Genomic DNA, 24,247 nt, shown 5'->3' with positions numbered 1-24,247 from the left:
CATTAGGATTCAGCAAAATGGGTGGGTAAAGTTGCTCCAAGATGCTATAAGTTATTAAATTGCCTAAATATTTTTGGATTATGACCATTGTGATGATTAGTGTTAACTGTCAATTTGATGCAACCTAGAATCTCTCAGAAGATGAGATTCTGGGCATGCCTATGGGATTATCATGATTTTATGCCAAATAATGTGAGAAGACCCATTTCAATTGTGGGCTGAACCGTTCCCTGGGAAGAGAATCATCATGGGCCATACAAAGTGGAAAGAGGGAGCTAAGCATGCACTGGTTCCTTTCTGCTTTTCAATAGTGGATACAATGTAACCAGCTAGCTCTGGCTCCCACTGCTGTGATTTTCCTGCCATGACCTATGAGCCAGAATAAACCTCTTCCTTAAACTGCCTTAAATTGTCAAGTATTATGATCATAGCAACAGAAATGGTCAGTGTTGCTGTAAGCTTTGGCTAGAAAAGTATAGATTTATAATAGGTGATCGTTGCTCTGGAGATTTATGACTGGTCAAAGTGCTAAGAATAACTGAATGGTGGAAGTTGTGTGTTGGGGAATATTATTTTAAGGAGTGTTACTTTTGTTTATGTTGCATTTGTTTAATTTTGTGAAGCGGTTGTTACTTTGCCTGTCTAAAACATCTGATGGTCTAGTAAAAAACTGAACAGCTAATAATAGCAAGGCAGGATAAAGAATAGGCAGGGCTGACAGGTGGAGAGGATATATAGAAGGAGGAATGTGAGAGAAAAAAAGATAAGTAGCCAGAGAAGGAGGAGGATTCCAGGTGCCAGTCACCCAGCTATACAGCAAGACAAGGAGTAAGAGTGAGATTTACAGAAGAGAACAGGAAAAGCCCAAAGGCAAAAGGTAGATGGGATAATTTAAAGTTAAGGAAAGCTGGCAAGAAACAAGCCAAGCTAAGAATAGGTGTTTATAAAAAGTTGTTCTCCAAACAGGACACCACTTATACCCCATCAAAGGTGTGGGGACCATCATAGATGGTCCAGAAAGAATGCAAGAGCTGGAGGAAGGTGTGCAGTGTGATGGAATACTCTCTTCTCTGCATTCTTGGACTCTCATCAGCTGTGAATGTGTGAGTCCCACCAACACTGTCACAGAGGAGAGGAAATCACAAGGCCCACCTTCCCATGAGATTATAAATGCAGTGAATGGTTGCTGGCATCAAGAGACAAATTTCTTGAGTGATCTAGCCTCAGGTTAAATGATCCATGCTCCTGAATGCAACTGCAATGGAAGTCTGAGTCACAAAGACAAACACATGACAAAAGGGCAACTGACAGGGAGAGCAAGAGGAGGGAAAGGGATAAGAGCTATGTAGGGTGGATATGATCAAAATACATAGTACACATGTATGAAAATGTTAAAAATAAAAAACCCAGTAGCAGAGGTGAAATATCTCCCCATAGGTTGTTGACCTCAAATGCTTCTGATGTACCTAAAACAATATAGACCAATTGCCCCTGATACTGGCTGTATACCATAGCTAGGTGGTAAGACCCCATGATTATTCAATATATACTTCGGTTGAAGGACATGCAGAAATCAATTTGTAACTGAGCTAGAAGTGTCCTCCCATGTGGGAGACCAGCTCCCACCTTTTTAAAGGGTTCTTATGAGGAGAAGAGAGGACTAAGAAATGCTTTAGATAGATAGCAGAGATAAGACAGAAACACAGGATAGCTTCAAGATGACCTGGATCAAAATCCATCAGCCCCTTCTGTCTCTTCCAAAGGGCTTTTTATAATAATGTACAGGGGTGGAGCAAAAAAACCTCCCCCTTTCCAGATCAAAACACACCATGCAGCCAAATGCAGACCCTTCCAAATACCTGGTAACTATGTGCATGGTCAAGTCATCCCTTTTTGCAGCCATGTTGTATAAATCAAAACCTCTGTGGGCTCCCACATGTCCCCCTTCTTAATATAATAAAGGGCCCCTCAGCCTCCCCAGATAGACTGTGCCTGCCCTAGGTCATCTTCTTCAGCTAGAGAGAGATACACTTTCTGCCAAGCATATTCTGTCTTAGGTCAGAAGCTAGCAAGAACATTGCCTGTCTCTGACTACCAGCCTCTGGCAGGAGAGGGTAATGAGTTTAACTCAGATCTGACTCAGGTCCCTACTAAGAGCTTGCAAGTATCTGGAACAACCCAGCAATCTCTAGGGCTGTGACACCCCCAGTAACGGAGAAGAGCGATAATAAAGATGGAATGTCCTTTTAGAATGGGTCTAAGATGTCTATAACAGCCTTAGCTGTGCCAAGCCCTTTTTAAAATCAATAAACCTTTGATGCAAACACATCAAACAAACTGCATCAAACTTTAAGATTTCCTTAGCTTTACCAAACCATGGTTTATTAATAGCAACCTAATTCTAGTATGAATATTATTATACATATTTACAACTAGCATGAATATTACTATACATATTAACAATTCTTACAAACTTACATTCAAAAGCAAACGCTCTATAGACTACTTTGTAAACTTTAGCAAACATCTAAAAGAGATCTCTTTACAGTACTATATACATTTTCTTCCAACAAGACAGAGAGTACATGAATCATGAGTCATCACAGTAAAAATTACATGTGAACTTAAAACTATTTCATTTCTGATGTTTGAAGTTCAGAGTCAGTTTTGATAACATCCTTACAGTTCCACTAACAGCTTGAAATTAGAGTCTAATTCGTCAGTGGCTCTGGAGTCTTTATATCAAACTCTCTTGATCTCAGAATTTGGTGAGTGCTGCTGTTAAGGGGCTCTAACGTTCAGGATGATGCCACTCCCCAATCTTCCTCACCAGGTCCTCCCATCTGATTCTGAACCAACAGAAGTGCACACAGTAGCGGATGATCACCAACTGGGAGGTTGTCCCTTTACTCATTGCAGCTCCCCTGAGTGCCACAATTAAACAAATGCTGCTCCCTGCTACAACAGCACTTTATGACAGTCCTTCTGATGAACCTTGCTTCTGGGTGAGGATGGTCGCCATAGTAACTGAGCTGCCTCTCTGTTCAGCTAGTAGGACTTGGGAACTGCCTCTTAAAGGGGCCACACATTAATTTGCTGCTAGTAAACAGAAGCGGTGTGACTCCAGGCTCTGTTTCATTCCCAAATGGTGACAAGACCTTTGCCCCTTCAGCAGTCTGGGGGCCTCCTTAGTCTCCTGCTTTCCTCCAACTGCAGGATGGGACATCAATATCAGGAACATTGTTTCTGTCAGCAGCTATGGTGTTATCAGAGCTGACATTTCTCTGTTCCATGTATTGCACCAAGTGCTCAGGCAGCCATGGAGCTTCATTTGGTGACTGAGAGTACAATCCTCCTTCTTAATTCTTAAAGGTGCATCTTAAGACTGCTATCAGCTCTTTCAATGATGCCTTGTCTATGATAGATTTCTATTAGCCCAATGTGTCCCTCTGCTGCATCTCTAGCAAAACCCAGGCTCCTTATTTGCCCTTAAGGTTTTTTTTCCACACCCAAAGCAACTTCCTGGTGTTTGGAGCACTCTCCCCTGCTTTCTAAAGGGTCTCAAAGAGGCTTTAGCATTTTAATTGCCTCCTGATAGACAAACTTTGTTCATCTATTTCCAGTTCCCAGAAGGTAAGGCTAACAAACCTTGAGAAAAAAAAAAAATGACATTTGGGGCGGAGAAAAGTGGCATTTTTAACTCCTTAAGTTGTTTAAAAGGAATGGGAACATTCATTAACATATTTCCCTGGGCATCTTGCTGCTCTATTATGGGGAACATTTGAAAGCCTTGTCTAGACTTACCCTGATCTAAAGGGGCTCTTTTTTCATGGTCTGTATTTGTACAATCAAGATTAAGCTTTTGTTCTTTTGCCATGGGAGGTTTCTGTTCTCCCTGAGTTTGTCTTGGGACACCTGCATTATCCTTTGACAGGTGTACCACCTCTATCAAACTCCCCACCTGGCATTGTCCCCAGAGTGGGTTGTGCCTGCCCACATTCATGGATCAGCACTTGGCATCAGAAGAGAGGACCCCTCAGGGCTCCCCCCAGGCCCAACCCCCCATCCCCTGCCACGGCTGCCTCACTGAGTCAGTGAAAGAACAAGAGTACTTGAAATGAGCATTTCAGAGAGATTTCCTCCCCAATAGATCTCCTTTGTTCCTGCTTGTTTCCTCCCTGCTAGAGATTCCCTGATGCTGCCTTCTGTTCTGGGGGTAGGGGCTTGAATCCAGTTCCTGCCTTGTTTGTCAGGCCAAATACAGCCTCAGCATTTCCTGTGCTGCCACTGCAGCTACTGCTAGAGACTTAGACCCTGCTCTTTTAGTTGCAAGGAGGATTTCAAAGCCTCTGCTGCTTTCTCCATGCCAGGGCTCATCCCACCAAGTGTCTTGTCAGCCAGCAGCTTTTTCCCAAGTCCCACATCACCTCTGCCATGACTCTGGTCTTGAGGATGCTGCCTGGTGACCCCAGGGACCCCAGTGTCCCCAGAATGCACTCAGACTCAGAGGTGCCTGCTCTCTGGCCCTCTGCTAGTTGCATCCCAAATGCTGGCTTAAAGAAGAGACACAGTGCTAACAGTGAGGGTTTGCAATGCTCCAGGTTTTTTTTTTTTTTTTTTTTTTTTTTTTTTTTTGTGTGTGTGTGTGTGTGTGTGTGTTAGGGCAATTATGGGCAGCTTTTCCATTCTAATGGATGTTCCCTCAGGTGAGTGTAATTCTGCCCCTACAGAAGGAAAATGAGACCTGAAGAGCTTCCTGTTTTTGAGTAAAAGAAATTACTAAGTTTTCCAAGCTTTCCAGTTCCTCCCTTGTCTCATCCCAAGACTTCTGTTCTCTAAACTTGGCTTCATGGCCAAGAGAGAACTGACCCTGATTATTCAGTGCTGTAAAGTGTTTTCAGTCACTTCTGGTGGAGCAGAGGGTTTTGTCTCACCCGCGTATGCCTCAGGAAAATTCCCCCATGTCTTACGGCTTAGATCTAAGCTGTTCCAAATTAATGCCCACGGGCTGAAAGCTTCCACAGGAATCTTTTCTGGCCAGTTTTCCTCATAGTATTTTTGCATTTCAACTCCAATTCTCCCTGAGGAGTCTGCGTTCAGAGTCCCATAGTTGGAAAACCAAGGACACAGCTACTCTATGAACTCCAAGAACCTCTGTACTTGTTGTAGTTCCCCTCAACCCCTCTAGTTTTTAAATTTTCTACAAGTGAATCTTCAAAGATCTGCTTACTATTTCCCTGCCCCAGTTGGCACTAGGGAAATTTTTACTCTTACCCAAAGTTTCTTCTCCAAATCCCTATACTTAACCCTATATTTTTATCTAATTTTAATAGATAGAAATAAAAAAGAAACCTAGAGAGAGACACTCGCTGCAGCCTAATCCTTTCTATATACAATTTTTACTCCCAAAGAATAAAATACCACCCTCACTTTTACTACAAAACCAAACATGTCCAACTGCTTTCCGAGGGTTACTTTCCTACTCATGCTTAACTTCCTCCACAACCAAGAAAGTCTCTGTTCAGGCACCATCTGTGGGAGGCCAGCTCCCACCTTTTTAAAGGATTCCTATGAGGAGGAGAGAGGAATAAGAAACATTTTAGATAGAAAGAAAAGAGACAGAAACACTTCGAGAGGACCTGGATCAAAATCCACCGGCCCCTTCTGTCTCTTCAAAAGTGCTTTTTAAGCCGGGCGGTGGTGGCACATGCCTTTAATCCCAGCACTCGGGAGGCAGAGCCAGGCGGATCTCTGTGAGTTCGAGGCCAGCCTGGGCTACCAAGTGAGTCCCAGGAAAGGCGCAAAGCTACACAGAGAAACCCTGTCTCTGAAAAAAAAAAAAAAAAAAAAAAAAGTGCTTTTTATAACAATGTTAAGGGATGGAGCAAAAGACGCCCCCACACACACACACACCTTGCTAGATCAAAGCACATAGCCAAGTGCAGACCCTTCCAAACAACTGGTATCTATGCACATGGTCCAGTCATCCCCTTTGCAGTCCTGCTGGGTAAAGCGAGTTCAGATCTCATTAGGAAACCTTCTTGGGCTCCCACATTCCCGCTGGCAAGATTTTATGGTGCTGGAAGATACCATGCAAGCTGTTGGTAGGGAAAATGCTGTCCATGCCCATGGCCCTTGTATACTACAGGGCTGAGCTTCTGGCCAAGGCAGGCTTAGTGGTGCAACAGTGACAAGGCTGTTGAGGATAACTGCTTCACATGCCTGGTGCTGCAAGTCTAGTCAAAAGCCAGGGCTGGGAAAGGCTCTCATGGGGAAGCTCTTGCTAAATGGACACAGTCTAGCTGTCAATTTGCTTCTGAACAGGATTATGCCCATAGACGAATGCTGCAGTTAGCGGATCTTCCTTTTGCACTGGGCTGCAGTTACTACAGAAGCTCAGGACTGGTAGATGTTGAGAATACATGACTCCTGAATGCTAATCTATAAATGGGGCATTTTATCCCTGCCTTCCAGGTTTGGGAACATTTGAAACAGGAAGGGGAACAAACAATGTAAGAGATGGGGGAGGGTGTTTACAACGTGGAACACCATCTTCAGGACCTAGCAAGGCCACTACACTCTTCAACTCTTGGCAGCTGTGATCACTGACAAAACCTACACAAGACTGGACCCATCATTTTGTCATGAAGTGGGGAGGGAGGACTCATAGGGTCCACCTCTCCCTGATTACTTAGAGGCAATTAACAACTGCTATGGGAAGGGCTCCAGAGGTCCCACTCACCCCTGAAGATCTCCAGGCAGTTACTAGGCTGGCAAAGGGACAGTTTCTCCAGTCTTTAGCCTCTGGGAACTGCCCCTGCTCTTGTAATCAATCCCTCACCCATGCTCTTATGAAGTTATAAACACCTATATAAATACACTGAATCACACACACATGAAAGACATCAAAGTAGAAGGGGACACTTTGGGAAGAGGAAAGGAACAGTGGGAGTGGGAGGGGACAAGGGAGGACAACGGATGGGTGAAAGTGACCCAAACATATTCATGTATGCAAATATCAAAATGAAGCCCATCATGTATAACTACTATATGCTAACAAAAATGTAACTCCTGGGGTCCCCATCTTAGACCAGCCAAATGAGGAACTTCGGTGGAAGGGCCACTTGCAGACTTTGCAGGTATCTCTGATGGCCACTACTAGCTTGAGAACATTATTTTCCATGAGATGTCAGAATCAAAGTGCAACTGTGTTAGAAAGTCAGTTCTACATGGATGAACACAACTAAACTGCCTTCCTTCTGAGCAGGATAAAAAATAATGCACACATATATGGACTGTAATTTGAGGAATCTTTTATAGCAAATTGTCCGTGGTATAATGTATGGGGAAAGCTGTCAGCAACTCTGTAATTATACCAACACATATGTCCCTTGCTGAAAAGGACAACAGAACATGTGTAGTTTTGACCATACACATAACAAAGTTTTGGATGATTCTAGCACCTATCATCAACAATGGGCCCTGTGGTGACTATCCTTTTTCAAAGAGGCCTGCACTTTGGTGCAGACCAGTTCATGGCCATCTGACTAGAAATGAAAATGTGCACGGTCATAGTCAGGGTGCAAAGGAAAATAGCGGGCAAAGAAAACACGTTGTACAATGTTCATGTATTTTTTATTTAACATATATAGTACATGTAAACAAGGGGCATAAAATTCATAAAAATACAATACTCCTATGCAGTTATCACTTTATTTGGGACACATCCTTTTATTTTCTCCTTAATGCTATTGGCCTACTTTAACAGCACACATTTTCTGTCAGGCATTTTAGAGGCTTATTTTTTATGGAAGTATTACCCAGCTTTTTTTAAAATGTCACAACAATAACTATTTCAATCGCCTCCTGTCTTGCCTTACTTTGCTCACACTAAAGCAAAAATATTTGTAAATGCTAAAAATATGCAAAATACTGAGCTTTAATGCTGCATTGTCAGCTACACAGAATCTATTACTGCTCCATGTCGCCATAAAAGTGTTTATGCCACAGAGCACCGGCTGCTACTGGATGTGCTGGAGGCTAAATATGCAGTGGACCCCCAAGGCCTCTGTTCCAAGCTGACTTGCCTAAAATATAAGCAGAGCTTGCTGGTGGAGTTACATTAAGAAATACTGTTATAAAAGGCTTCTGCAAAGAACTAATTTAGACTACTTTTAATGTTTCCCAGCATGTGAACTGGCTCTAATAGTATTTTAATGTTTTGTTTCTCTGTACAGAATTTCCAATCATTACACATGAACTTATTATGAAGGGAACCGTTAGAGGGTAAGCATAGAAAAGAACTTTAAAAAGGTGATTAAAAAAAAGTCTAACTGCTGTATACACACACCAGCCATCTCAGGCTGCAGAACGAGTGCGGACGAGCAGGGCGTGCACGCCCCCTCACGCCCATGCCCACTCTTCCTCTCCAACCTCAGCAGCCCTCCTCCACTTCCTTGCATCACTGCCCCATCACTGAAACTCCTAACCACCTATCTCCAGCCGCTTCCCTGTTTACTGAATTGGTAAAAGCTTATAAACAAAACTAAGCTCCCAGTGAGGAAGCACAGTCCGAGTGTTTGACACTGGGAAGGACAGTCCCTGGGCAGCTCCAGGGAGGGAGACCCTGGGAGGTGAGGCTGGCTCTGGGGACAGTGAGGCCACTCAATCTCACATGCCGTCTTTTGCAGGGTGACCAATAAGAGCAGCCCGCGCTTCCCCCAGACAAGCTTGTCCTTGGGCTCTGGTAGGAAGGCAGAAAGAGAACAGCTCTTCTGTGGCTGCCAGGAGTGGGCACCGGAAGCCATCCCTGAGGACTCCAGTCTCAAGGGCAATCCACACTGAGGTTAATCAGCCTGTGGTTAATAAAGAGAAGACTGTAATTAAATGTGTAGTCAGCCATGGTCACAATTTGCTTAGAATTTAAAACCTGAAAACCATTTCTTACAACAATGAAGATCCATGGTTTTGAAGAATCCCATTTCATACAAATTAACTTCTAAGAAACAAAATTTGTATAAGAAATTCAAAGCATGTTTGGAAATTTTTCAAAAAACAAACAAACAAACAAAAAAAAACAAGGAAGAAAAAATGGGGAAGACTGAACATACTCATTCCTCATACTGAATTTTTTATTTTAGGTAAAATTATAAGGCTTAAGGCTTTGTCTCATTAAAGACAGGCAATTTTGAAAGCAAAATAGAAAAACTCTATTATCATTATTCATTTACATTTTGACAGAAAAGTTAGTTATGTTTTATCTTAATAGTAAAGAAAAATTACCATATACTACAGTCTACCATAAGCTACGTCTCTATATATATTAGGATCTAGATGCATTATATTTGAGGTTGTCCAAAATAGCTTTTCTTAAAACTGTAATTAATCATGAAAAAATTTTAAATGGATTAAAAATATTAAAATATAATATTTGATTAATACTAAAAATGAGAAAAATACACATTTACTAATTTTTTTAAACCAAGAATAAGCACTTGCTAATCAACCTAAAGACAAGATAGCATTTATTTGGGAGACAAAAAGTCTGTGTGGGAAGAGGCAGATGCCACATGGCTGGGAACTAAGGAGCTGTCCTCCCACCACATCCAGGAGTCTGGGTAACAATGGGCAGGAACACTTGATTCACAAGCGCCATACAGAACAAAAGAGCACCAGGAAGTGGGATGTGCAGGGGACCCAGAGGCCAGCTGCACCTGGACGCATGGTGAGATGGGCTGACAAGATTGGGACAGAGTCACCCGAGTGTCCAGAGGTAAGACCAGGAGGTAAGTAAGAAGCGAGGTGAGTTAACAGGCCCTCAACAGTTCAGAAAGAACTATGTTTTCATATCATCTTTGTCATGACCCATGATGTATTTCTACACAGATGGCTTTGTTCACTCTAACACAAATATTTAAATGAAGTACAAGCATATACTCATTTGCATAGCAAATTTTAACAGGTGCACTGAAACAGTAATTAATTGATCTGATGTAAGTCATTTTTACAATCAGAATGACAAATTGACCAAATAAAATGTTTTCCATTTGAAAACAGTTACTTTGAAAGACTTTTAAAGGTTTTGCAATCTGAGTGAAAACGATACACGACTTAGTGGCAAAGCAGTAAAGCCATTCATTACTGATGCGGTCTCTGGAGCCGGTGCACATGGCAGTCATTCTTTGATGACTTCTAGGACTTTGTAAACGCTGTTCTGGAAGACTGTGGTAAAGTGAGGCTTGGACTCCTTCACCAAGATGTTACACAGGGGTGTCTTCCCAGCATTGGCTGGATCCTCCACATCCCAGATTTCAGGCATGCTGCACCCAGGCCTAGACAAGTAAATGCACATGTGAAAATCAATGCATGTTATCCAACTGCACACAGCACAGAACACTGCCCACGCACCTCATTTCAGTTCAGCTCTCCTACTTACATTATATCATTTAAAATCGCATAATCCTTTATTTTTGTAAGCTGCCATAGCTCCCCTTTAGGACATGGGAAACACAGCAACAGGGTATATAAGGACAGACCTACAGAATACAGGGCTTCAGCTCAGAGGCCCTCGGAAGCTCGGCCTCTGCTACTTGTCAAGAATGTGTTGTCATGGTTACTTTCCCTCAGTTGGTTCCCACCTGTGTGAAGGGGGAAGATGCCCATGCACTGGTTTGCAGTGGGTTCCCACCTGTGTGAAGGGGGAAGATGCCCATGCACTGGTTTGCAGTGGGTTTCCACTTGTGTGAAGGGGGAAGATGCCCATGCACTGGTTCGCCACTCAGAATGTGCAGACTGAGGGCAGTTAAGTATCTACAGCACCAGGCACAATGCACAAAATTATTAGTTTTAAAGATGATGAAATTTGCTTAGTTCACAGGGAAGGTGTATCCGTTATACTCTAAAATGAGTCAATTTAAAGAAAGTCTTATTGGGATTGTTACGAGAGGGGCACATCAAATAAACTGCCAATACACCCACTCCAAGGCATGGTTAAGGCTTTAATTGTAGGTAAAAGAGAAAAAAAATATCCAGAGTCCAGAGCGGAGAGAGAAAAAAGCAGACTGGACATGGCCAGGGCTACCTGTGAGAGGAACACGAACAGCAAGAGAGAATAGTGAGGGAAGAGTTACAGAGCTGGGACACAGGGCAGAGAGACCAGGAGCTGAAGAGAAGGGCCAGGACGCTTGTGTGGACTTGGAAATGTCTAGCAGGTGAGACGCACACTTGTGAGAAGACAGTGAGGGAGCCCGCCGGCACAGCATGGGCTTTGGCATGCAACCACATGTGCTTGCCAACAGAGGCATATGTCCCTTCTGACAGAGGTGAGGGAAATGACTCCTTTTGGCAGATGTGAACTGGTTTCACAACTTCCTGAGGGATGCTGGCTTTTTAAACCACCAGAAATACTCCTACAGCCCAGTTTGAGCTCATTTCTGGATATATAGACTTTCTGAGACCTACAGTGGTAAGCTTACATCTTAGCTAAATGAAATCTCAAATATGATGTACTTTTCCCCCCAAAAATCATCATGTGACCTAGGATAGCCTTAAACATGTAACCTTCCAGTCTCAGAGTCCCAAGGTCTGAAGTACAGGAATATTAGGATTACATGTGTGCTACCAGGCACAGCCAATGATATATTTTATAAATGATAATGTAAGTAGATGGGCATGGTGGCGCACACCTTTAATCCCAGTACTTGGGAGGCAGAGGCAGGCAGATCTCTGTGAGTTCAAGGCTAGTCTGGTCTTCTATTTTTACTTGCTTTGGAAGATCTGAAGAAAAAGAAAAGCTGGTGCTGGTGGCACAGGCCTATAATCCCACCTACATCTGAGGCTGAAGTAGGTCAATCTCAAGTTCAGGGCTAGCCTGAGCAAATTACTGAGATGATATCTCAAAACAAGAAAATGGAAAAAGTGCTGCTTTAATAGCATGCATGAGGCCCTACATTCAATTCCCAATATAAACAAGAAAAAGAAGAAGAAAAAGAGAAAAAAATTATAGAAAGTTGATCATGGCTGTTTTGTCATAGTTACTTTTCTTTCTAATTTTTCTTTTTTTTCTCTCTCTTCCTTCCTTCCTTCCTTCTTCTCTTTACCTCCCTCCCTTTCTTCTTTCTTTTTTTTTTAATGAGAAGAAAATATTTCTAGGAAGTCCAAGTTCCATTTATTCTTATCCTTTGTGACTAGCCAGCTCAACATTCACCACTTGGCAGGTACATCCATTAGCCCTGACTATCATTTCTCAGAGCACTATTTATGGACATGAGCATCTAACTATCCTGCTAGAGCTCTGACCCGTGTTCCCACTCACACACAACATAAACGGACGGGGCAGTTCTGAGTTGCTCCCAGAGAACTGAGGATACAATGTGCTGTTTTCTGTGTCTTGGTGCACAAAGAGCCATTTGCACCTTTCCTAGCTGGCAGCTCGAGCTCCGGATTACTGAAGGCCTCTCTCCTGGGTGGACACTGTGGTCGCTTCCCACTTTGCTGCCATAAGCCAACGCCATACTGGCCTGCCTCCCTTTAGTAAATGTTCATTGTGTACCAGACATAATTTTTCACTTTGCTTCCATCTGATTAACTGCCAGAGAGCCTACCAGTGACAGCCCCCACTTAGAGGTCCCACTGCACCTTTTTGAATAGCCTTATTAACATTGGATGCTACAGAGCAGAACACCTAGAACAGTGGTTCTCAACTCATGGATCATGACCTATGAGGGTTACTGAATGACAGTTTCATAGGGTAACGTAAGACCATCGGAAAACATAGATATTTACATTACAATTCATAACAGCAGTAAAATTACAGTTATGAAGTAGCAACGAAAATAATGTTATAGTTGGGGGTCACCACAAAATGAGGAACTATACTAAAGGGTCACAGCATTAGGAAGGTTGAGGACCTCGGACCTAGAATAGTAAGGCTGGGCTTTTGGCTTCCACCCTTAAAGTTCTCACACACATCAAGGCTGAACTGTCACCACACTTTGGGTGGTAGAGAACATGACAACTGAGAATTCATAAACCTAATCTTGGTTTTCCAGAGCCCAACACGCTGGGGAAAAGTGAAGGGGCAAAGAACTGGCTTAGGAGCCCCATCTGTCTTTGTAACACCTGCTACTGACATTCTGCAAGTCCCCTCAGTGGCCAGCCCCATCTTTCACTAGCATTTGTGACAGTGGACACAGTGGTGTATGTCCATAAGCCTAGATCCTCAGAAGGCTGAATTAGAAGCATCAGTTAAGGACAGCTCAGAGCCAGGCTAGACAATAGAGCAACATTCGTTATTAAAGGAAAAAAAGGTTAAAAAAAAAAAAGCATCAGTGAGAACCTGCATGATTTCCTTTTCAATATAATTATTTTAACTTTATTTAACTTCCATTGCTAGAATTAAGGAAAGTTTTCTTTGAAAATGTAAAAGGTTATAAAAACTCATCTACAATTACCTATTTAAAAATGGGTATATTTTAGTTTTAGGCAATATATACATGCATATCACTATTTAAAAGTATATTTCTATAATGAGTAAAAAGATCTGACTATGTACAGGTGTTGACTCATACTATAAACTATTAATTGTATGGATACTCACTTGGATCTTCTTATGCACCATGACTCTTCAAGAATGTAGTAATTCACTTTCAATTTCATCAATTCCTTCTTCACTTCTTCAGCTGCTTTGCGGCTATACATCGAATACACAATTTTTGTTCGGGCTCTTCAAGAAAAAAAAGTAAGTAGGCAAACAATCTTTCAAGACTAAAAAGGATACACTCAACACTATCTGGAAGCAAGCACACTCCAGAGGAGGAAGAGGTGCAGACACCCTGGAGGAGTTTGCAAGGGGGTTGGGGTGAGCAGACAACTGGAAGGCAGAATTCGCCTGTGGGGCCTAGAAGAAGGGGCGTGGCTCTAATACAAGCCCACATTTCCAAACTCTGTCTTCTCTTTGTTCACTTGCTTTTGTTTCTAACTGTCCAGCAACCCTGTTTGCAGACAGGGCTGAGAGCAAACACCCCAGCAATGCTAAAAAAGGCCAAGGGCACAGCAGCCCACAGGCTCCCCACTTGACTTTTAGATTTAAGAAAAATTCACTCTATAAAATTGCTTTGGAAATTCATTCATTGAAATGGATTTTTTAAAATGAAAAAGCTTTTTATTTATAAAATCTATACCCTGTTGTTATGCAAAACAATATACTAATAGTATTCATCTGATCATTTGGGAAATGAATAGCTTTATCTCCTCTAGGAAGTACATTGATATTAAATCGTCACCTCTTCTAGGAGAATGCAAGGCATCGTTTATGGGAAAAACAAGTCTTACACCATCAAAAATATCTAAGCTCATTACAGCAAACAATTTCATAAAAGCAGAGCAGAATAATGACTCCTCAGATTTCAAGAAAAAAGCCTGTAAGGAGGAGGTGTCACTAAAATCCTTAAACTGGAATGTAGGACAACTGTGGATGACGGCATGGGGAGGCCTAGCTATCTTGGACAACTGACTGGATTTTCTTTCTGCAGAACAGGAAACAACACAAAGAAAACAGCTTTGCTGCACCATTGAGCCCAGACAGTTCTGTTTCTAGCCCAGGCATCTTATTTCAGAATCTCCTTCCCCATGAATGACTCTGAAATAACCCTGCTGACCCTATCTTCTGTGAAACACTCCACTCTTGTGGGTTCCTCACTCGCTGTCCATCTGCATGAGCACTTGTCCTTTCCCGCATGAGTCTGCACACTAACCTCAGACCTGCATCTTCATAATGAGGGTGGTTCACCACAGGCCGCAGAGCAGAGAGCTTCACACTCGCCATGGTGGGCATGGCGCCTGCAAACACTGCATCTGGAAGCAACAACATGGTCTCAGGAACACGCTGGGCAAGCATCAGCAGGGGTTTCCTTTGGGAGAGCCCAGCTAAGTCACAAGTAACAGAGCCGCCTGGGGCCCGGGGGCGGGGGTGTCACAAGTTACAGGTTCAAGGGCAGCAGCAGAATGAAGCCAGGAAGCTGGCAGAGTGCAGATCTGCAGCCGGGCTTGGGGAACACTCATCAGCGCTGAGGAGTGCTTATCACATTCCTTTCTCTTTCCTTTTTCAGTATCTTGGGGAGCAGCATCCAACTGACTAAGAACATTTCACAGTATCAAGTAACTCTGAAAGAGTCAACCACTTCACACTGGGACAAAAAGTTTCCATAGGAACATGTGGATTAAAGAGCATGTCACCAGTAAGAGGGAATGGGGAGGCTAATACTGAAATTCTATTAAGGAAACAAACATAACAAAATCATGCTAAATGTAGCACCTACAACTTTGGGAAACTTTTATAAATTTAAATTTATAAAAATAGCAAAATAAATTACTAAGGTTGTACAGAATCCCCCTTTAAGCCATGTAGCCAGTAGTAACAGATCCTTTAAACAAGGATAAGATTTTGTGGTAACATATAATTATGGAGAAAAAGAATCCTGGCTAGATAAAAAGTAACAGGGTGTTCTTGTTTTTACCTGGTTTTGTGCTGTATCTGATCCATTCTATGAGCTCTTCTTGTGGTAGATTGCTGAACTCCCCTACAATGTTCCACTGGGTTTGTAGGTTTGCTGAACCTTGAATGGACATTGCTGCTAATACAGCAAAGACAACAGTACCAGGATGCACTTTGCCAAAGAGCCATCCAAACAGCTGAAATCACAGCAAAAACACCGGTCACTGTTAGGGCAAAGCAGTGTGTTCCAGGAAGAAACCATCCTGAGGAAGAACTCAACCCGTTGGAGGGTGAGAGGTTAGAAGACAACCTCTGTGGAACCTGATCTCTCCTTCCACCTTACGAGAATTCCAGGGACTGAGTTCAGGTCACTGAGTCACCTTGCTGGCCCAGCAAAGAGTCCTTCAACAATGATCTTTAGCATCAAAACAATTCTGCCCCAAGAGGGGCAGCCCAAGAAGCATTGCAAGAAGAGCCAGATCACCTGCTTGATTTACAAGGTCCAGCCAAACAGAAATGAGAGCCCATTTATAAGTGGGTTCAGGACAGGCTAGGGACACAGCTCACAAGTAGAGCACTTGCCTGTGAGCCTGGGTTTGATCTCCAGTACCACAGCAGGAGCAAGCTTAACCCAGGGCAGAGTCCTAAGTTCAGAACCCGGTACACATTAGTGGGATGGGAGTCCAGATGGAGGACTTGCTACCAGCTTTCTTTCCTGTCCCAACTGAATGAGGGAGCTGGGGCCTCTCTAACACAGCGTGTGCATGGTGATGGGAGCCTGGAGCCCACACAGCAGTCCACACTAAGTAACAGCACTGTCCACTGTTCTCTTCCATGAGCATCCCTGCCTGACTGGGAGCTGGATTTCAAGCTTCGTAAACCTCGTTGCAGTTAACAGAGGCGATGCTTCTGCATCTCTGCGGGCTGACTGATGAGACAGCAATACCACAGAGGAACGAAACTCTCTGAATATAATTACATGACAGATAAGAGTAAACAGTCAAGGACAATTAAACTTTAGAGTAAAATTGGGGACACACATACAAATGTACATACCACAAAAAACATTTTAAAACTTGATTCTGAATAAGACAATATAATTTGAAAGATAACTTGAAATCCATTTTTAGAAATTATGTGATATAAATATTAAAAAAATTCTATAGTTGAACTATAGTACTTTCTATCAGCACCTGTACTGATTACAGGTGACCCAGTCTGCAATGATTTGGCACTTGCTGTTTGCCAAGGACAGTTCTACACAGTAGAAGAGCAGCCATGATCAGCGTGGGCCACTGGCTTTAGGAAGCTGTGTACAGACCCAGAAGAGCTACACTGGTAATGAAGGCTGCCAGCCAGCTCTAGTTCAGGACCACTTGGTAACACTCACCGTCCCTGCCAAGTTACCTGTCTGGAGCAGATCAGGGACGCCATCACACACATGTGCGGTGTCAGGAAGAGCTTCAGCCTCATGATCAGGACACCGAGCGCTGTGTAGGCTAACAGCTGCAGAGCATGGTAGACCAACTGCAGGGAGGGAAGACAGGGGCCCGTGTCTACCATCCGTCACATCAAGAATATACTGTTCATCTGGACATGCAGACATGACTTCCCAGATGACTCTACGTCATAGTTTCACTAATTCTTTAAGAATTTCAACTGAGGCATTTTTGAACACAATCATTCCCCACTTCTTCCTCTAGCACCTCTCAGATCCACATCCCCAAACACTTTACACCCTAACTTTGTGTCCTCCTTTAGAAAACAAACAAACAACAACAAAAACCTAGAGTCTAATTTGTGCTGCCTGTATATACACACATCCACCCCTCCCTTCTCCCTTCTCTCCCCCACCTTCTTTCTTCTCATGGCTTTGAGACCATCTGCTGGAGCATTGTGGACCTACCAGGGGCCACATCTTTAAAGAAAACGGATCCTCCCTCCCTTAGAAGCCATCAACTGTCAAGAGCTTCTCAGTTAGGGGTGAAGGCTCAGAAGCCCCCCGCCCCCCTCACCCCCCCACCCCCATCCATGCTAGAATGCAGACAGCCTGTACAGGTGACCACATCCACTGTGTGTTCGGGATTGCAGGGGTCCTATCCTGTCCTCCCTGACTCCTGACTCTTATAGCCCCCCCCCCATTTTCTGAGCTGGGCCCTGGCTTGGTAGGGGGAGGGGCCATACAGATATCACCTGCCTCAATCTATGGGCATAGAGAAATGGTTAAAATCTATGGGCATAGAGAAATGGTTAAAATGTACTTTCCGGCTGCCTCAATTTAGAGAGCTACTGAGTCAAGCCTTTGTGCAACTGTGCTCATAGCCAAGCCTGCAGTTCACACAGCCTGAGGTCTGGATCTGCCTTTCTTCTGCCATCAGACCAAGGCATGGAGGTGGTCAGGGAATGAAGGCCACTGCCACTCAACCACAGTGCTCCACCCTGAGTTGTGTGGAAGCTGACCGATCTCAGGAAGGTGGGAACAGAAGCCAGTCACACCTCTGAAGCTTCAGGACAAGGTACGTGGAGAAAACGATGGCATTCCACCATGCAATGGCACCTCACACACCTGCCTCACATACACTGGGCTCTAGAAACCGCTATTACTGTAAGGACTCACTCACAGACCAAAAGTGTTTATCATTTCAGCAAAAGAATCACCCAATTAGCTTCTAACATTCCCTCCGACACACACACACACACACACATACACACACACCAAACACTCTTAAAGATAAATTAATGACAAATGTCAATAAACCTAGATATCAGGAGTATAAAACAAAATCCACAAATATATATCAAAATAAGTAAAGTCTTAGTAATGTTAAATATTTACCTCTCCATGATCAAATTGGTGTTTTCTGAAACAGGAAAAAAAAATGATTCATTACTGAGGCACTCACTTCCTTTATTTGTTCTTTTATCTACAAATATGAGCTTTTGACAACTTCTATAGTATTCCCCCCAGACGCATATCAGTAAATCAAAATAACTGCAAGTTTTATCCCAACACTAGTGTACAGCCATTTAGGACAGTCTGTTTTTAAAATGGTAATGTGTGTCTGACTAGGTACACATTTACTATGCCAATAATCACGGTGTGCACACCAGCTCACTCAAGGCACCAAGTGAAGAACTGTGAGGCCTTCACAGCTCATGTACCTGCTTCGTTCCCTAGTGAGCCCTGAGCTCTAGGTACTACGCTGCAATAGAGACGACAGGGCCACAGAAGCCGCACTGCAGTCTTCTCAGCACCAGGGGTTTAACATCAAAACAGGGGTAGCATCTGCCCTTGGCTTTGCTTGAACATGCTTTTTTTTTTTTTTTAAAATCTGGTTATGTGCTTAGAGACTGACAAGTCCTGCCCTCGTCTTTCCTGGTCCTCCATCAATTCCCACAGTAGCAAGAAGAGCAGTACAGAAAGGGCCAGCAAGCTGCCTACTCCTTTGCTTCAGTCTAAAGCAGATGAGGTCCCTCTGCAATGCTCTCATTCCATCATCTGCAGTGCAGCTCCTTCAATGGCCCCACTTCTCTCCCTGGACAGCTACCTCCTCCTTGTTCTCTCCTGATTGCAACGACCTGCTCATACGCTAACTGACCCTAAAGCCACCAGAGAAGCTTGTGTCCTACACCAGTGCCCATTCCGTGGCCATGCCTATCCCACTGCCTATCTTAGAGGAGACAGGGCTCACACTTGTTTTTGGCATATCACCTCACTTCCCCTTCCCCATTAAAATGGGACTTGCAAGAGTCTAGGGTATGGATCTATCCATCCATCTCTTCAAGTTCACTGAGTACTGAACACATAGGAGATAGACAGAGGAACAACAAAACAGAACAAATCCTTATCCTCTCAGTTTAGATATAAGTCAAAGAGGGAAAAAAAGGGCAAACAAGACTTTGTCTCCCAGTGGCTAGAACTGTAAAGAACAGGAAATGGTGTACCACGCAGGAACATGAGTACCCAGAGAGGCACATGCTCCTCAGTCTCATCCACACTGAGTGATACCTGAGTGGGGTCTGAGGCGGGAAGACTGAGAGACCCAGGGGGCAAAAAGCAGACAGGATCAAAAGGTCCAGTGTAGGGAGGTTCTGCTGGGCCAGCCATGAAGATGGCATGCTTGGAGAAGAGAGAAGGCAAAGACTGAGAGAGGAGTGGTTGACGGCAGGTGAGGGGTCAGGAGACAGTAATCCAGGAAGGCAGTGGTGACAGGGAGGTAAGGGTGGGCAGGAACAGCCAAAGTCTGAATATGATTCTAAACAGGACAATGACAAAAGCTGCATACTGTTAGGTAGGTATGGATCTAAGAGCAGAGTCAAAGCTCACAGCTTCTGAGACCATCTGTTGGGGGAGTGGAGGTGTCAGAGAGGAGAGACAGATCTGGAAGCTTTCTGACAGAGAGAACACTGAGAAACTCAGAGCTGTTCCCAAGGCTTGAACACAGATGAACATCTGTATCAGTGATCATCCTCCCCAACCTAGGCAGAACACAATCTGATTTGGGAATCGAGTCTCAAAAGATGTGTATGCGTTGGTTTCAGCAAATACACAGGCCAAACCGGAAGGTGGTGGAATGTCCCTTCTTCACTCATTCCAAGCAAAGACTCCCTCTCTGTTTCCCGAGCATCTGATGTGTTAACAGGCTACAATCGTCAGTCATACCCACAGATGGCAAGGAAGCCAAGACTAGCACTCCAGACAGACAGGCCTGCACTCAGGATGACCTCCAAGCTGATGCAGTTTCTACATGAGGGCACAGCTACTCTCCTTTGTCTCCAGGGCCACGAACAGAGCATTAAATGGTGATCACATCCAAATTAAATGTAGCCTTTTCACTTCCCCTCTCTATTTTATAATGGCATGACTTTTGTTCTTATGCAAAATGAAATGTCAACATGTCATTCCCTTTTCCACAAGAGAGCTTCAACCCTACTGAACTGAAAACCTCACGAAGCTTAGGTTTTCTGAAATTCCCTCTGTAGTAAAGCTCTTCTTGATGAGGCAGATCTCTTTTTCCATGAAAAGTTTTACTTTCCTTTTCCAGAGTTGCACACAGTTAGAACTATGGTTCTAACTTTGAAGCTTTTCCAAACTCTTCCAAAAATAAAAATAAAAAATACCTCAGATAAGAGAAATGTTGACATTATATACCAGAATCATTTCCCCTTTCCTGCTTATCCACACAGGTACGAGCAAGGCACAGTTACAGCCAACTGTTTCTAGATGACATAAAAGATTTCCCCATGTGTTATCAGAGCTTTGAAGCTCAGGGCATAGTGTAAAGGTGAGGAAATTCAAGTTATAAAAGAAAATTCATGTGTGTGCGCGCGTGTGCGCGCGCGCGCACACAAGTTAAAAGCATAGTTGCCATATATGTATATGATTTAACTTTTTAAAAAACAATCCAATGATGTATGACTGAACTATTCCCATAAAGATGGCAAAACATTTCACTTTATACCTGGCCATAATGCCATTCTGTACTAATACATATTTTGACCATGTTAACTTTCCTCATTATACACAACACCATGCTAAGCAACCTTTGACCACTGTCTCCATCCATGTGAACACTTCCGGAGCATGTACGTGCACTCGGGGAACTGCTGGCTTAAAGGGCACGCCCACTGTATGGCTTCCTGCCACAACCAACTACACCCATTTCTCCTGGCTATGCAAGCACCAGACATTACCAATTCTTACTAATCTGGCAAGTAGAAAGACTTCAATTGTATTCAAAATGTCTTCATCACCCAGACTGTAGGCCTTTCTGAGCCTCTATGAGTCATGTGGAAATATTCACCCTTTCAACTACTACTCTTTCCTATTGGCTATGGAAAGAGCCAGGCTGTAAGGGAGAGCAGGAAACAAATGGGCAAAGGGTTCGACTCCTGCAAACCCCAGAGACAGGGGCAACTTCCCATTGTTGAAGTGCATAAGAAGGTCCAAGGAGCACAAGTGTGGTGGAGAGGAAACAAGCAAACTCACTTTTCTTGTGGTTCCCTTTTCTGTGTCTTCCATTCATTTCCTAGTGTGTCTCAACACTTTCCTATTAATTTTTCTAGGTTCTTTAGGTGTCCCTGGCTGTCATCAGTCCTGAGTCACACATCACAAACATTCACTGTAACTGTCCTTTTCCTTTCAATAACGCTTCTGGCAACTTTCATCAAACTGAAGTACTTCTGGTTGATGTTGTCAACCTTGCCAGCATAGAAGAAGTGTTGTACCCTGCTGAAAGGCCTTTCACTTCTTCAGTTACAGTACATTCTCTCTAGGTATATTTGCTTACCTATGTTTTAAAACTGCTTCTTAGGGAAGTTGAGTAAAAAATGAGGAATGGATCTAGTTTCATACTTCCCTATTTCTCAATATGGCAACCTACTGGCCCCCAAACAGAGTAATTTATTTTATCCGCTGAACTGGCAAAGCTGTGTCCCCCTCCAAGAAAGGGGATGTGGGGGGCCATGGTCAGGCTTCTCCAGATGAGAACTGACAATGAATACACAGAGCACAGTATTCTCTACAGGAAGAGCAACAGTGATAATAGAAATCATCACTTATGAAGTGTACAACATGTAAGCATAAAAGTACATACTGTAGCAAATAGTCAATAAATGGAAGTAAGAAAATTAAGTGCATATTTACCTTATATGTGTCTGTTGTTTAGCTATGACACCCCACATATCACTAACAATCTGAAAATGGATTTTTAAAGACTTTAGAAAAGCTGTTATAAAGAAAATAAATATTAAAACTCTTAATATAAATATGAGAAGTATGGAGATAAGAGATCACTCAGAAAATGATAATTTCAACATTATCTTGTACTAGCACAGTCCTTAAATGTGTCTAATTTAGCAGTCCTATTAGGAAAATTACAATACCCATTTAGGACATGAGCAATGCGCTCAGAAGGATGAAATGGTCTTCCTGAGGGGGACAAACATTAGGTGGCTCTGCTGGCCCTGACGCTCCTGCTCCTTCTCACCCACAGAAGTTGCAGCCACTACCTCCCTTAATCACACACACAAACGGCACAGGGTCTCAGAGACAACATCTTGCACACACCTTAGTTTAACCCACGGAGGAGCCACTGGGCTGCTGTCTGAGGTTCTAATACTCTCCTGATTGATTGGTCTTATGCATCCCAGTCAAAAGTCCTATCTCCAGGAGTTGATCATTGACCATATTTCTAAGGCACCAAAAGGAACAAAGTCTTATTTTCCAAATGGTAGGTCTTAAATATTTGAAACTAATTACTCAGCTTCTATTTGAATCTTTTGCTCTTTAAACTAAACAGTGTCACAGTTTCGCTTCGTTCATCTGACCTACTATATTCCATCACATCTGGCCATCAAAGCTGTAGTTTTTTGTTTTGTTTTACTGAACAGAGTCTTCTCATCTCACTGTGCAGCTCTAGCTGGCCTAGAACTCACAGACATCCACCTGCCTCTGTCTCTCAGGTGCGAAAAGTAAAGGCCTGTGCTATCATGCCGGGCCACTGTAGTCTGAATAGGTTCTTGACAGTCAATATCTGATCATTTTTGAGGATTATTATGTCTGAATCACTGCAAAAGTGCAAAGCAGGTGCAGCACCTGGCCCACAATAGAACCAATGGAACCGAGTAAAGCGGCAGAGGCTGAAACATGCTGAGTGCCAAGCTGAGGACCAGCAGGTGTCTGGTATAGGAGGAGGGTGCTAAGACCGAGTCTGGGGTGACAATGGGCACAAAAGGAGCTACTAACAACCTGTGATCTTCCAAGGCAGTGTCTGTCTACCCCATGAGTCACTGGCTGAGTAACACACCGAAATATGCTGTGGGAATAGTCTGGGGAGTACCAGGCACAGTACAAACACGATGTGAACAGTAGCCACAGTGCACACTACCCCACCGATAGATACTCTGTGTTAACCCAAATCACTAGAGATCAATAAATTGTTAGGCTTTGTCATCTCGTCTTCGATCGCAGGCTAATCTCATCTCTTAGATCTCATGTAGTTAGAGCCTTCACAAGTTACTTAAGAAACAGTTCCACACCTGCTTTTCTTCACAGAAGATTGATGTTTCTCACGCCTGGTTTACACAAGGGCTTAGAATTTCACTATCAAAGCAAAGCTGGAGCATAAGCAATGATCCGATTCATCAATACACTGCGATTTCCCACGTCTGCTATTTGATTAATAATAAACCCCATTCAGGAGTAACTGCAAACTGCTCATCTATCATATAAAAACAGCTAAATATTAAATGTTTTTGAAAATATTACTTAGCATTAAATCCAGCCAATAACAGACATAGGTAGATGAACTTGTATCTCGGTCAATTATGACCTCTAGACATGACTTCTGAAATACACAATCAGAACCTAAGCCATTCTTTCCTGGGTCTATTTTAGGCTAGCAGGGAGCAGAGTATCTTTAAGATTTGTAAGCATTCATCAAAGGCCGTCAGGTAAGAAAATACAGAATGTTTCAATAAATCAGTACAAAACTACCCTGTGATCATGTAGCCAAATATCCCTAAGTACTATACAAAACAAGAAGATGTTCAATTGTACAGGGCATTCCGCCGCGAGCGCACCTTTCGAACAATCACAGCGAACACGACAAGGACAACAGGAAGCAGCAGTGTCTTCGTGTATCTCAGTGGAGTCTAAAATTGAGGGGTATTTGTTAGAAGGAAATGTTTTAGCCAAACAAAACTTCTTTTCAAATGATGAAATGGGTGAATTTCTAAAAGCATAAGTAGAGA

General features: G+C 43.2%; 1 protein-coding gene across 2 annotated transcripts in view; it reads right to left on the bottom strand.

Annotated features, from left to right (window-relative positions):
* Nucleotides 1-7,618: 7,618 nt before the first annotated feature.
* The window catches only part of Dpy19l1 (dpy-19 like C-mannosyltransferase 1), a 96,969-nt gene continuing 80,340 nt past the window's right edge, over nucleotides 7,619-24,247 (bottom strand). Inside the window, exons 15-23 of one of the 2 annotated variants that reach the window (XM_028872565.2) lie at nucleotides 24,077-24,148; nucleotides 22,140-22,189; nucleotides 18,330-18,354; nucleotides 16,901-17,020; nucleotides 15,516-15,690; nucleotides 14,754-14,853; nucleotides 13,598-13,723; nucleotides 10,142-10,331; nucleotides 7,619-8,855 (exon numbers count right to left, since the gene is read on the bottom strand). In XM_028872565.2, the coding sequence (XP_028728398.1) occupies nucleotides 10,175-10,331; nucleotides 13,598-13,723; nucleotides 14,754-14,853; nucleotides 15,516-15,690; nucleotides 16,901-17,020; nucleotides 18,330-18,354; nucleotides 22,140-22,189; nucleotides 24,077-24,148 (825 nt within the window). In that variant the 3' untranslated portion in view covers nucleotides 7,619-8,855; nucleotides 10,142-10,174. Of the gene's footprint in view, nucleotides 10,332-13,597; nucleotides 13,724-14,753; nucleotides 14,854-15,515; nucleotides 15,691-16,900; nucleotides 17,021-18,329; nucleotides 18,355-22,139; nucleotides 22,190-24,076; nucleotides 24,149-24,247 lie in introns of both variants that reach the window. The other variant, XM_028872564.2, reaches the window with a different exon arrangement.

Source organism: Peromyscus leucopus, chromosome 7 (assembly GCF_004664715.2).
Source record: "Peromyscus leucopus breed LL Stock chromosome 7, UCI_PerLeu_2.1, whole genome shotgun sequence".
Taxonomy (NCBI): domain Eukaryota; kingdom Metazoa; phylum Chordata; class Mammalia; order Rodentia; family Cricetidae; genus Peromyscus; species Peromyscus leucopus.
Note: the sequence above shows the minus strand (reverse complement) of the source record. Positions and strands in the feature narration are given on the sequence as shown.